This window comes from Zingiber officinale, chromosome 4A (genome assembly GCF_018446385.1).
Source record: "Zingiber officinale cultivar Zhangliang chromosome 4A, Zo_v1.1, whole genome shotgun sequence".
Taxonomy (NCBI): domain Eukaryota; kingdom Viridiplantae; phylum Streptophyta; class Magnoliopsida; order Zingiberales; family Zingiberaceae; genus Zingiber; species Zingiber officinale.
In genome coordinates, this window is record NC_055992.1 from 37,539,311 (window position 1) to 37,552,546 (window position 13,236).

Genomic DNA, 13,236 nt, shown 5'->3' on the forward strand with positions numbered 1-13,236 from the left:
AAATCCAACAATTAACTAGGGTTAACTTACCTTAACCCTAATCATACTATCAGACCAATTCCAATTATACATATGCAACCAATTACAAAAAAAAATCTAACTCATACCTAATCCAACCTAATTAAATATCTTACCTCAACACCAAAGTCTCCTCTATTGATCCACAACAAGTAGTTGTCGGGACAGGGCAGCCGCGGAAACCAGATACACCACCGTCGAATTGAATCTAAAATTAGAGACTACCACCCTTAGTTAGCATAACCTTCCACACAACCCAAGTGCTGCTCACGGCAGGGTTAAGAACTAGATCACAGAATTGAAAACAAAAACAAACCCTAAGCCTTACCTCAAGTTCCACAACCTAGAAATCCAAATCAACCTCGCTGCTGGAATCCAAGAGTTGCTGCTCAATAGGGTTGTTTACCGCTAGAAGGTGGCTGCCGGAAATTAGAAACACCCCTCAAAGCACAAAAACCCCACCAAATCCGTTACCTAGAGTGGCAGCAAGGAAAGGGTCGGTGTCGGCAGTGGTGGCGGCGCGAGGTGGCAGGGCAGAGGCGTCGGCGCTCAGTGGCTGGCACAGAGGAAAGAAGGGAGAATGGCAGCGATGTCTCGTGAGGCGGCGGTGCTGCTCTCGTCGCCGGCGGCAGAGGATCGGCAGTGGCTCACGCGACGCCTGTGCTTATGCTGTGGAGTCGGCGTCGCTGCTGTGGAGAAGGAGAGAAAGGAAAACGGGAGGCAGAGGAGAGGAGGAAAAGAAGCAAAACCCTTGCCAAGGGGTTTTCTACTCGGGTAGGAGAAACTGCTCGTGCTGCCGGTTAGGGCACGGGGAGAAGGCGCGCGTGAAGGGAAGGAAACGGCGAGGAAGAGAAGAAAATATAAAGAAAAAGAAAAAGAAAAAGAAAAGGAAAAGAAAATAAAACTTTTCCTCATTAAAACAGGGTAACCTAAACAGGCTTTTCCGGGCCCCGTTTTTATCCCCGTGAACTTATCCGTACGAGCTCCGAAAAATTCCCGGAAAATTTTCAAAAATTTCAGAAAATTCCCTTATTAATATTCACCTATTTCTGATATTTTACATTTACCGCCCTACTACTAGTTCTTTTTCTATACAATATAGGCCTCCTCCTTTTTAATTATCTAACAAGAAAAAGATAGTATAAATACATTGTGCAAATGAAACTTATAGCGGCAAATCATTTTGCACTCTTCTTGCTAAGATATGCACGACAACCATCATGGATGATCTCGATTCCACGCAATGGCGTAGCCATAATTTACAATCCGGGGGGGGAGGGGGGATTCAAGCTGACCATGGCACGCTACTGAGGTCGCGCCCGACGTCACCACCTCGCTACAAGGTCATGGCCAAGGCAAGACCTCATTGCAAGACCACGGTCGAAGCGATACCTCACTGTGAGGTCGTTGCCAAGCCTTCGCTAAGAGAGGAGAGGGAAGGGGAGAAGATTGAGCATACCAATGGGATGTATGCCGGTGTCGGAGATCGGAGAGGAGAGGAGCGTGTCAAAGATCGGAGAGGAGGTCGATCAAAGAGGAAAATTTTAGGGCGCTAGAAAGAAAAAATCGAGAATGAAAATCTTAATTAGAAAGTCAATTAGTGATGAAACTTTATTCAGTCACTAAAATAGCGACGAAAACTTATTTCGTTGCATGACAGAATTAAGTTTTCGTAGCTAATTGAATAGGTTAAATAAGTATATATAGCTAAAATAGTGACGGAATTAAGTTTTCGTAACTAATTGAATATGTTAAATAAGTATAGAGATGAAATTAGCAATGAAATTTAATTTTTGTCACTAAATTAGCGATCATAATTTTTTTTTGTCACTAATGAACGACAAATTTCCATTCCTAATTGCGGGATTTATTATAGTAGATTATATAATGAGTTGCAATAAATGATATGATTTAGTTTATCAAATTTTTTAACAATCATCAATGAAATTAATCACCTTTATATAACAAATCAAATATCAAATGTATGGAAGATGTCAATATATAAACATTTGATATACTTGACTAGCAAATAAAAATATAAATATATTAAAAATTAATATTATATGTTTTTTCTAATACTTAAATTCATAATAAAAAAAAAAGATAAAATAAACAAGCTTTACCTCATTCAAAAAGTGTTTATTATGAAGCATCAACGATGGCAGCACTGGCAACAAACGACAGCGGTGCTAGTGATAGCGACGTCCGACGATAGCAACGTGGACAGTAGCGACATCAATGTGCGACGAAGGATTTTGAGGGTGAAATTAGGGTTAGGGAAATAATATTAAGAGGAATTTTAAGGGTGAAATTAGGGTTAGGAAAATAATATTAAGAGGATTATGAGAGGAAGAAGATCATGCGAGAGAAAAAAGGATGGGATTAGGAGGAAGAAGAAAATACGGGAGAGGAGAGAGAAAAAGCACCGGTAATGGGAGAGAGAAAAAAATCAAAAGAGAAAAAAAGGTTAGTGGAGAGAGGAAAAAACGATTAAAAAACATAAATTTTTAGAATTTATAACTAAGTCATTTTTAAAAATATTTCAATGTATTAATTTTTCCCCCCAAATTTCAGGAGCACGGAGGAGGCTAGTAAAGAAAATCATGAGCTCACAACGAATTATTCTTTCCTTAGAATGATCTTCATGGGAGCCTCTTGACCAACAGAGAGATAGATCAATAGGCATTTAGGATGGATGAACTACGCAACTCTGCAACAAGGAATCCAAAATCAATATATAAATATTAAAAAAAATTCAATCTACCTTGGCAAAAATTAAAATGGTGCCTTTTTTCTAAATTATCAAGCACTCCATTTTAATTTTTTTTAATCAATAAGACGTTCATTCCACTATTCAAACATATACAATTACTCTACTATCCTCCAATATAATTTCTATAATTAATTATCTCCCGCCTAAACCGTGGCTGCTATACAATCTGTAGCAGCTATGATTTTGTAACATACTATAATGTAAATGTTAGGCGAACAAATTGAATTCGCGTTATAACAACTACAACATGAATGATAGTTGTGGTATCTATAAAATCTTAGCCACTTGAATATTTTTGAATAAATTAAATATGTACTATAGCAGCTATTAAATTGTGACTATTATAATATATTTAGTAATTATAAAATCATAATTACTACAACGCTTCGACCAGCTCAAATTTAAGTGAGAAATTTAGACGGGATATAATAATATGAATGATATTGAATAATATTATAGGGCAATTGAGTAATTATAGGGGGAGCACTTTTTTGATTTAAAAAAAAATCAAAATGAAATGTCCATGATTTGAAAGGAAAAGGAAAAAAAAAAAAACCTTTTAAAAAGTTACCCTTTAAAGTTGGCCCATATTATAAACGGCATAGAAGCGAGCCACTAGCCATGCCTTGTTAATTCCAGTATCGGCCTTCTTTCACGAATCCACATGCATGATTGATTGTTGCTACACCTACTTCAATTCTCAACTACCATCATATGTCACGTTCTCGCCTAACAATATTAGATTATATAGTCTCTCCATGGCTCAGTGACTCCCTCAACTTGGATTGCCCATCCACTGTCATGGGAGCTAGCAGAGTGTTCCAGCTCTTCCAGGTTGCTCCCCACAACACCAAGCGTGATGCCTGGCTCGTCATCAATGGCAGGGTATGCTGTCCCTCTCTCCCTCACCTGCAGCATTTCTTCGTTGAGTATCATCAGTTGTGATCGAATTGCACAGGTGTTGGACGTGACCAGGTTCCTGGAAGACCACCCAGGGGGCTCAGAGGTTCTGATGGAGTCGGTGGGTAAGGACGCAACGGCCGGGTTTGATGCGGTCGGGCACAGCAAAGCTGCAGCTGAGATAATGGCTAAGTACCAAGTGGGCGTCCTGCAGGGGTTTGAGGACAAGCACAGTGCCCTTGATGCTAAAGAGAAGAGCGAGGGGAAGGTTTATGAGATGACTGGGAGGGTGATAAAGGAGGCTCCGGGTAGAAAGCGCTTGTGGCTGATTGACTTGTTTGTGCCTTCCGCCGTTGCTGTCTTGGCTTTCTGGTATCGCTGCTCTGGATCCCTCGCTGAGGTTTGACAAGTGAACATGTGGAAACTTCTATCTAATTGAATAAAGGTGTTGCTATCAATCTACCATTGAGTGATTTATCTAGCACTAAATAATAAATAGCTGGGCTGAACCTTCCAATCTGCTTAGACTTGTTGGGTCCAAAGGCAAGAACAATTCCTTTAAAAAAAATTAAAAGGAAAATCACAGGAGTGAGAGGGTTAGAGAATGAATTGATTCGAGACAAATGCATTTATTTGAGAATCATTCCAGAAAACACGAAAATAAAATTAAAAACACCTAAAAAAAGAACAAAGTTGTATATCAAAGAAACAAAAGAAATTCACCAACAAAACCAAGCAGACAAAACAAAATTTATATGGAGACAAGTTGCAAGGGGAGAAAATGCACTATGGAATTTAAGAATTTTATCAATGTACGAGTGGACATCTAAGAGGACCTATGCAATAACTTCAACAAATTCAATGCGATAAACTTGAGGCAGCAAAAAGCACAAATCGAAATATTCTTTTGATGATACATTAAGAAAAAGCAGGGCTTTAGCTATTCAAAAAGGGAGATACCCTTTTAAATTTTGCCCGTACCTTTTTGGCGCAGCCATTGTAGCTTCGGCTGTTCTGGAAGGCTGGCTACTTATTTCATCGTTAAGATAGCTAACAAGATATTTGTGTTATATACTTATGTTCCGTTTTGCCAACAGCAACTATACTGTTACAAAGCCAAACAGACGACAAGTTGTTCATGATGCTGCCTACAAGGTTTTTTCGCCGGCTGAACAAAATCAAGCACCACCATAATGACAACGTATTAGCATTTTTTCTGACTCTGAACAGAATCAGACACCATCATAATTGCATAATGAGTGCTACAGAAGGGAAAAATCACACGACACCATCCAAATGCTATGGGGGCTAACGATTAAAGACGCACCAAAAGCAGTGTCATAATGGGGAATAATCTACAAGCGGGATGATGTCAACTTGACTCGTCTGAACTTGCCGTTTTACTGGGTCCGCATCCTACTGTTCTCTGCTGCCCTCACTTGGAGAAAATATGGATGCGCCTGCACAGGTTATTATGTTGGGCATGTCACAGCAAATCTTACATTTATGGCATTTCATAGAATATTTATATGCATATTGTGATTGTTTGCATGCCAGAGTTCAGGGCATCTACAACACTAAACATTGATAAGCATTTGGCTGCTTGTTTCAAGATCTCCAAAGTCTACTTCAAAGTGAGCACAGATGACCAAAAAGTTTGTTTAGAGAAAACCCTAACAATCCCTTAACCTGACATTCCATACTATCTATCTTTTTGTACCTAGAGAGAGCCAAAATTTTCAAATCATTATAGAGGAAAGAATTGTACTCCTTGCAGATACTAAAGATGTTCTAATCATAAATTTGTGCTGCAGGAAACAAAAACATAAAGAAACATAAACTCAAATACCATTGCTTCTCGTGCTGTGAGTCTATCTTGATGATCATATCGCAGGAGTTTATCAAGGAAATCTATTGCCTGGATCAGTTTTCAGCCAGTCATCACAAGGCAAGTAATTATGAAGAATAAAAGCATATTGTTAGCAAAATTATTATTGAAAAAGGTAAGTGTTGTTGTTTCAGTAAAATCTGAGTGAGCACAAAAAGAAACCTCTGGAGAAACAAGGTGCTGATTGTCAGCATTAATGAATTTAGACCATGGTTTCCTGCTGTGTCTGCGGAATGAAAAGCAAGAATATGAATTTGGGAAATATTAAAGCCTATAAACATTCCATCAAGTACTTTATACCTTCCAACAAGAGCATCAAGCTGTGGATCTAGCTCTAGCCGGTACTTGTTTAAGTACACATTTAGTTCATCAGTACCAAGAACCTGGAAAAGCAGATGAATGGAATATACATCTTCGGCAAAAATAATGTATGGATGGCAAAGGTACCATAACCACAATCAGTGTGTATATGGGTGGGTGGGTGGGTGTATAATTAAGTTGTTATTTTATATTCATATTCAATCATAACATATTATTATACTGTAATTGCATAAAAACATAAATATAGAAAATAAATACAAAGTACAATTAAAACTAGCATGTAATATGTTAACTAACCTAACCTCTCATCTTCAATTAATTTTAAATGGATAATCAAAATTTAACAGGATTTAGCCATTTTTAATTTCTAGGTGAATTCCTTAACTTGCAGTGTTGATGAATTTTAAAAAAAAAAATTACTTGAATTTTCAATTTTAGTGCTGATTTTGATACCAGTAAACCAAAAACTAGTTTTATCTAAAGCAGGAGCAAAAGATGATATAACTTGTTACCTTGGCAATTTTGACAAGTTGATCATGATTGTCATGGCCATAGAAGAAAGGTTCTTTTCGAAATATCTGAAATCAATCAACAGAACTAACATCATTGTACACGTCACTAACATACTGCGAAGTCTATAAAGAGGCAATCAGTATTCAAAGGTGCACTAATGCCCCGATAGGTAGGCTTACCATTCCAGCAAACATGCAACCCAGACTCCACATGTCCAAAGAATAGTCATAATCTTGCAAATCGACCAGGAGCTCAGGACCCTTGAAATATCTGCATACCAACCACATCAACAATTAAACTTCCATTACAGAGAGTACATGACGGTTTGGCATATCTAATAAAATAGAATTCATGACTATTTAAACAAATGCACATAAAATAATAACACTGGACTTCAGACAGTTTGCTGAAGCTGTTACAAGAATTAACAAAAAATGATAATACAGCTTCAATGGAAAATCAAATATCTGGAAATAGACCAAGTTTTACTTTAAAAAAATGGCCATGACATAAATTTACAATTATAACAATTCCCTTATCAGAGTTTGCCTGTCATTTTTCCTCAATGTATACATAGTAAGGAACATATGCAATGGAAGTATCAAAAAAAAAAAAAAAATCTGTATGAAGTGCGTGTCAAGTGCAAAATAAGAATATGTTTAAGTGAATTTACAAGCTACACAATAGGGTAATTTGGTATTTAAAATCAATTTAGTTAGATCCATAAAGGTTCAAATTAAACAAATAGGATTTTTTTTTCAAACATATGTGGGATGCATACCCCATGCGACCCCCCCTTTCAAATATGTCAAACCGACCAAATAGGAGTTTGGCAGCTCCTTTTTATAACCATGTGGCTAATCAAGTCAGAAACATACATCATTGTACTGATCCAAATTTTGAAAAGACCAACATTAATCTATTAAAAAATGTAGCTTGTTCATCACTCATTCAAATAATTGAATATTATATGGGATTATCTCAAGATATCCAACAATAAACAATTGAAAAATTCAGTCCACTGCATGATATACCTTGAAGCTACACGAACATTGTACTCCTTGCCAGGATGGTAGAACTCCGCAAGTCCCCAGTCGATCAACCGGAGCTTCCGTAGCTCATGGTCTATCATAACATTATGAGGTTTGACATCTCGATGCATAATTCCCTGGGAATGGCAGTAATCTAGAGCCTAGAAGCGCAGGGAGTTAGAGGTAAAGAAGAGCAAATACCTATCTACAATCAATTCATATCCTCAAATACCTTCTCTACTATTGATTCATATCCTCAAATACTCTAATGAAGCAAGCAAAGACCTATCTTAAATCAAAAGAAAACTAGCGCACCAACCATGTCATAAGATGAGGACCAATAACTTTCTATTTAGTTAGCTCATACATTTATGAAGTCCAGTATCCAGAGAGATTAACAATACAGAGAATGTTGAATCTTATATAAATAGCACAAACATGTGAACACACTTTGGAAATAAGCAACATTTCCTTCTATGCAAATTAGATGCAACAGAAGTAGCTACAACGTATTATCATAAAGGTTATATTTATGATTTAAAGGAATAACATATCATGGCTTTTCTAAATATAATAATGCATTTGGCACATACCCAATAACTAATGATATCACAGATGAAGACAATCATATTCATGAGAAGGCCCAAATATTGTCCACTGGTTATCATCCAGGGAAGTGCATTATAGGCATTTTTTGATACCTAAGTACTAGGTGAGGACCTAATGCCTTCCCTTCAACAAGTATTTTTAAATTGACACACATAATGTTCCAAATCCTAATGGTTCATACATATTCAATTCCCATTCCCTTCCATGTACCTCTTAATCCAATGAGCCAACCCCAAATACAAAAGTCGATGATAATGACCTCTTGACTATAAGAGAAATTCTACGAGTTCCCCTTCCAGAAACAAATCAAATTATAATCCTTTTTCATGGGAAACAAATTAGTGGTAGAGTGCCTGTCTCCAAAGTCAAATGCCAAACCTAACCACCACTGTCACAATAAATATGTATCCTATTAAATCACTTATCAGATATCTACATTTACTTATGACCTACAAAATGCATTGTTTATCTTGGCCATCATAAATTGTTACCGGGAAACGCCAATACAAGAGAAACATATAATATCTTTCATCTAAAAACATGTAAAACCAGAATATGTAAGGAAGTCATATATCACAAGAAGTGAACCTTGAGTAGTTCATAAATATAGTATCGTATGTCATAATCTGTCAATGTAGGATATAACACTTTGAAGTCCGTACTGTTGACATATTCAAATATCAAGCTTGGAGTTTTCGAGTGTTGATCCCTAACAATGTCATACAGTTTTACAACATTTGGACCACCACAAAGGTTCTGAAGGATTTTAATTTCTCTCTTTATCTGCATGCAAGAGGAAACAACAATCATTTTTTGCAAGGAAAAATACAAAAAAATCAGTTCAGGCACAAGTTTTTGTTATCACAAAAACTGAGAAACAATAACTATTCTTAAAAAAAACACACAACATCAAAATGTAATAAAATATGAAAAAAGACAAGAAATTGAGAAAGATTCCTCAATAGTGATCTTCACAACATAGTCCACGAAAAGTTTAATAATTAGCCAGCCATTGTGACCAAGAGAGAAAACAGAGAATACTGAAGTCAACCTTTTACAGAATTTATAGAGAATACAGGTACACAAAGACAGTCCATAATAATCTAATTTGTTTTTGTGACAATGGATGGTTTACTAAGAAAAGAATAGTTGAAAAATATATATTCAAATTTAGTTGTTCTCCAGGAGGTAAGACCATCTCTAAACAACAGGGAAATATGAAAAATGAAGAGGACATGGGTGATTATGCTACTATCCAATTTTGTATCATTTTTATGAACAGTAAACAATTGTTTTTAAACAAAATATGTAAAATGGAGAATGACAGATTAGAAAGGCAGGAAGTTGAAGGGAAAAGAATTATAATGAGAAGCATTATTTTACATATTAATGATTCAATTATCTTTATATGAGTTCTAAAGCAATCATGTTGACCGTCTTTCTCCAGATCATGCATACTGCAAGTCGAAAGGATTGATGTTGGGGTGCCAAGCACAATTGCTTCAGGAAATATTTTCAAGAAGATACATTTAGACAATGTAGTTCAAGCTTTTCAAACTTAATTATCATACAATATCACTATAGACATGGAGGTTTAATTTCTATTCTAAATTGCGAGGATAGAAATTTTTTAGTAGCTGCACCTAACTAACCACTTAAGCTTGAATACCTAGTAATCAATTTAAAAAAAAAATAGGATATTGATACTAAATATATATAAATCAGATATTAATCTAGATTGAATTTGGTTCAATCACAGGTACATGTTGATTCCAGTAAGTACGTGCTGATTCCAGTAGAATAAAGATGTGCATCATGTTTAAAAGGGTGGATAATTAATCAAGCTCCTAGCCAAACTGAAACAAAGTGACTCTTATCCTTGATTCTTCATCTACCCCCTATGTTCATCAATGGAACACCAACACTCCAAGTGGTCTATCTGACTTTTTTCTATTTGATCATGTGTACTTTAGGAAACAACCATATCAAACACTTGGATCTACCCTCATGTTGGATACTCATACATGAGTTTCAGTAACATATGTGATGACTACCCTACATGCTGCCATCCCTCTCCATCATAATTTGTTAAACCTAAATCCAGACATGCATTAGAATCTGATAATGTATAATCACCTTATTAAGCATCCATGTATTTTTTTTTTTTAACAATCAGTCGGGGAGAAACAAAAGATGATATTTTTAAAAAGTAAATATAGGTTTACTTTAACCCTAAAAGTGTCTTCAAATATAAAAAGAAATTTGAAATTATAGATGATAAAAAAAAAGTTAGCACACTAAATGACAGTTTACCTTCTTTTTCTTCACGGGCTTTAAGATCTTGATAATGCACTTCTCATTATTTGTTACATTTATACCTTCAAAGACCTCACTGTACTTTCCTCTTCCAACTTTCCGCACAACCTCATAATCATCTTGATTCCTGAAAAAAAATTTTAGTGCCTAGTAAAGCATAGTTCTTCATTTTCAAGTGAAATAAAAAGTACAGCATCTTTTTCTTATTGGTAAATGTTCCATTATTGTCACTGCATAATGCATATATAATCCACAAGCAAATATATGATAACCATTAAAATAATTAATTTATTTTTAATTGTCAATTATAAAAATTATATTATTTTTCAATAACTATGCCAAAATGAAAATTTCCTAAAGTTAATTAGATGGTTAAGATCATAATTTTTACCTCACATATGATCTAAATCTCTAACAATTAGCATTATACACTAATGCAATGCATATGAGAAAAGCTTCAGATATAGCGGACAATCTTCTGATAGATATCATAATTGTACCTCTCATCAACAGAGTTAAGCAATGATTCTTGAATCTCTTTTACAAAGAAAAAGTTAACTAGATTTTCTCCTTTCCTAAAATTAAAATTTCATTAGAACTCAAAGGTTTAAACTTGTGTCAAATTTAGTTGAATTCTAAACTCTTTGGTTTTAAACCATCAAATGAATATTTCACTGATCAATGTCTTTTTCAAAGGATTTCCTACTAATTTTGTTGATTTTTTATAATTGGACTGAATTAATGTATTAGATTAATCATTTTCTCATAGATTTATAATGGTGGATGAAGTAATGAACCAAGTTGGTCTGGTGATCCCAATTAAAGACTAAAATAATGTGCTTATTGGATGAAACATTGAACATGCAGATGCATACGTAAACATGAACAACTTTAAGAAAATGATGTTACCAACATGAAAAAATTTAATAGATACTAGAAGCAAGCTTTAAAATCTCATTCCTAGTAGTTCCCGGCCAGGATGAAACTTTTGGGACATTTTGGTCATGCCCGCAAATCTTGTCGGTTGATTCGACAAGGAGGAAGAGGGAAAGAAGAGCATGGAGGAGGAGGAGGAGGAGGAGGAAGAAAAAGTGGAGGAGGAAGCTTACTTGAAGGAGGCATCACTGGTGTTGCAGAAATGCAAGTCCTGACATGCCTCAACATCCCCCTCGCAAGTAGATGATAGGAGGAGGAGGAAGTTTAACTAGGGTTCAATGCAAAGGAGGAGAAGTTGCCACTGAGCTTCTTGCGGCAAAAGATGAATGATTTGAGCTTCTCGGGTGAAGGATGAGCTCTCAATTCGAAGTTTCTTGCGACAAACAATTTGGAGTTTCTTGCAATGAAGTCACTAAGTTCCACTCATTTGCTCACATACCAAGGGTTTCAATGCCTCTCGCATGCCCATAAACAAGTGGATCAAGATGTTCTTCCTATGCTAACTGGCACAAAATGGTATTTAAAACCACGACTACAAGCACATAGAGCAGATCCTAAAACAATAACAGACTAATTTGGCAGCCTCTACTACAAGAGAATAAGCAGAAAATTGGTATGCATAATATGTGAAGGTACCCAAAGGCTAACTAAAGTGGAAACAAGGTCTTTGAAGATTCAACCACATCTATCAGTGATAGTTCTTGTGAAGGATTCGTTGAAAGCTCATAAAAGTGGTATTTTATGGTGAAAACTTTTCCATGAAGATATATTGTTTGATTCATAACAAAAGAAAAAAATGTGATCTCAGGAAAACATATAGCCAATGCTTGCAAGAAATAATTGCAAAATATGCAAGCACCAAACAAAGGATGAATCAAAAGAAGTTGATACAGAAGCATAGATGTTCAACTAGAGTGCCAAGATTTGCCACCACTGGTTAGTCTCATAAATATGTATTGAAATCAGACATGCCGGGAACATTTTCCAATACGATATTCTTAAATTTCTATTTCGAGATCCCTGAAAACCTCAACGGAGGCTCCGATAGCCCATTTGTCACTCATAGATAACCTAAAATCGACATAAATGGGGAAATAAACAAACTAATCCATCCCCAAGGCACGATAGAAGTAAATCGACACATAGCTAATGGATCACTGATCCTAATGTGTACATCATCGAGAAATATGGAATCTAAATAGGATCGATGAGACTAAACCACAATCGAGAGCTAGGGTTCGGGAAGAGGAACTCTTACCCCCACTGAACAGTGAGCGACTCGTAATCCCAGTATTCCTTGGGCCGGAGAACATTTACATCGGCATACACCCGGGATTTCGACATGACAGAGCCTCCTCCCGCGAGATCCAGCCGATCACAGCGGCCAGATGCAAGCGAGAGCTTGAGCCGTGAGAGCGGAACGCTGAGAAGAGAAGAGAAGCCGCTCGAGAGGATAGTGGAAAAGGAGGCAGAGGGGAAGATACAACCCGATCGGCTCGGATGGGCCTGTGCGGCCCACGGAATCTAAAGATGGACCCACATTGACGGTAACAGCCTCGGTAAAAGTTGACATCCAACACGATAAAAAGTCAGATTTATTTTTTAAAAAGTTTATTTTTTTAAAAAAAAGTTATTTTAAATCATTCAGTTTGATCTTAATTTTAAAACTTCTCATTTAAATAAATCAAATAAATTAAAATTTAATATACTGATTTTTAAAAATTAACACTAGCCGAACTCTAAATTAATTAGGTTAAAAATCTAATCAATGTTTTATCAGTTTAATTTATTCAATTTTTATTAAAAAATTTAGTCAGTTCGATTAGTTTAATTTTTTTAATCAACATTCTCCTAAGTCTTTCATATCAAATTGTTTGGACAACCATACCCTTACGTCCGATAATACCTTGACATTGTTGTCAATTAACAAA

At 35.9% G+C, this 13,236-nt stretch overlaps 2 protein-coding genes across 2 annotated transcripts; one reads left to right on the top strand and one right to left on the bottom strand.

Annotated features, from left to right (window-relative positions):
• Positions 1 to 3,507: 3,507 nt before the first annotated feature.
• On the top strand, positions 3,508 to 4,153 carry LOC121969824 (cytochrome b5-like). The gene is made up of 2 exons (XM_042520084.1): positions 3,508 to 3,676; positions 3,750 to 4,153. Exons 1-2 carry the CDS (start codon positions 3,593 to 3,595, stop codon positions 4,095 to 4,097), a joined length of 432 nt encoding a protein of 143 aa, XP_042376018.1. The 5' UTR covers positions 3,508 to 3,592; the 3' UTR covers positions 4,098 to 4,153.
• A 585-nt stretch (positions 4,154 to 4,738) lies between these two features.
• Positions 4,739 to 12,781, bottom strand: LOC121969823 (casein kinase II subunit alpha-2). The gene is made up of 10 exons (XM_042520083.1): positions 12,564 to 12,781; positions 10,367 to 10,496; positions 8,642 to 8,836; positions 7,448 to 7,605; positions 6,593 to 6,683; positions 6,413 to 6,478; positions 5,880 to 5,962; positions 5,742 to 5,805; positions 5,541 to 5,609; positions 4,739 to 5,151 (listed from the first exon to the last, which is right to left on the bottom strand). The coding sequence occupies exons 1-10, from the start codon at positions 12,647 to 12,649 to the stop codon at positions 5,092 to 5,094; spliced, it is 1,002 nt and encodes a 333-aa protein (XP_042376017.1). The 5' UTR covers positions 12,650 to 12,781; the 3' UTR covers positions 4,739 to 5,091.
• Between the last annotated feature and the right edge of the window lie 455 nt (positions 12,782 to 13,236).

Coding starts and splice junctions, on each gene's coding strand:
- LOC121969824 (XM_042520084.1), top strand. CDS start 3,593: ATGGGAGCTAGCAGAGTGTTCCAGCTCTTCCAGGTTGCTCCCCACAAC. Junction 3,677..3,749: donor GGCTCGTCATCAATGGCAGG/GTATGCTGTCCC, acceptor CGAATTGCACAG/GTGTTGGACGTGACCAGGTT.
- LOC121969823 (XM_042520083.1), bottom strand. CDS start 12,649: ATGTCGAAATCCCGGGTGTATGCCGATGTAAATGTTCTCCGGCCCAAG. Junction 6,479..6,592: donor GTTGCATGTTTGCTGGAATG/GTAAGCCTACCT, acceptor GATTGATTTCAG/ATATTTCGAAAAGAACCTTT. Junction 5,963..6,412: donor AACTTGTCAAAATTGCCAAG/GTAACAAGTTAT, acceptor CTGCTTTTCCAG/GTTCTTGGTACTGATGAACT.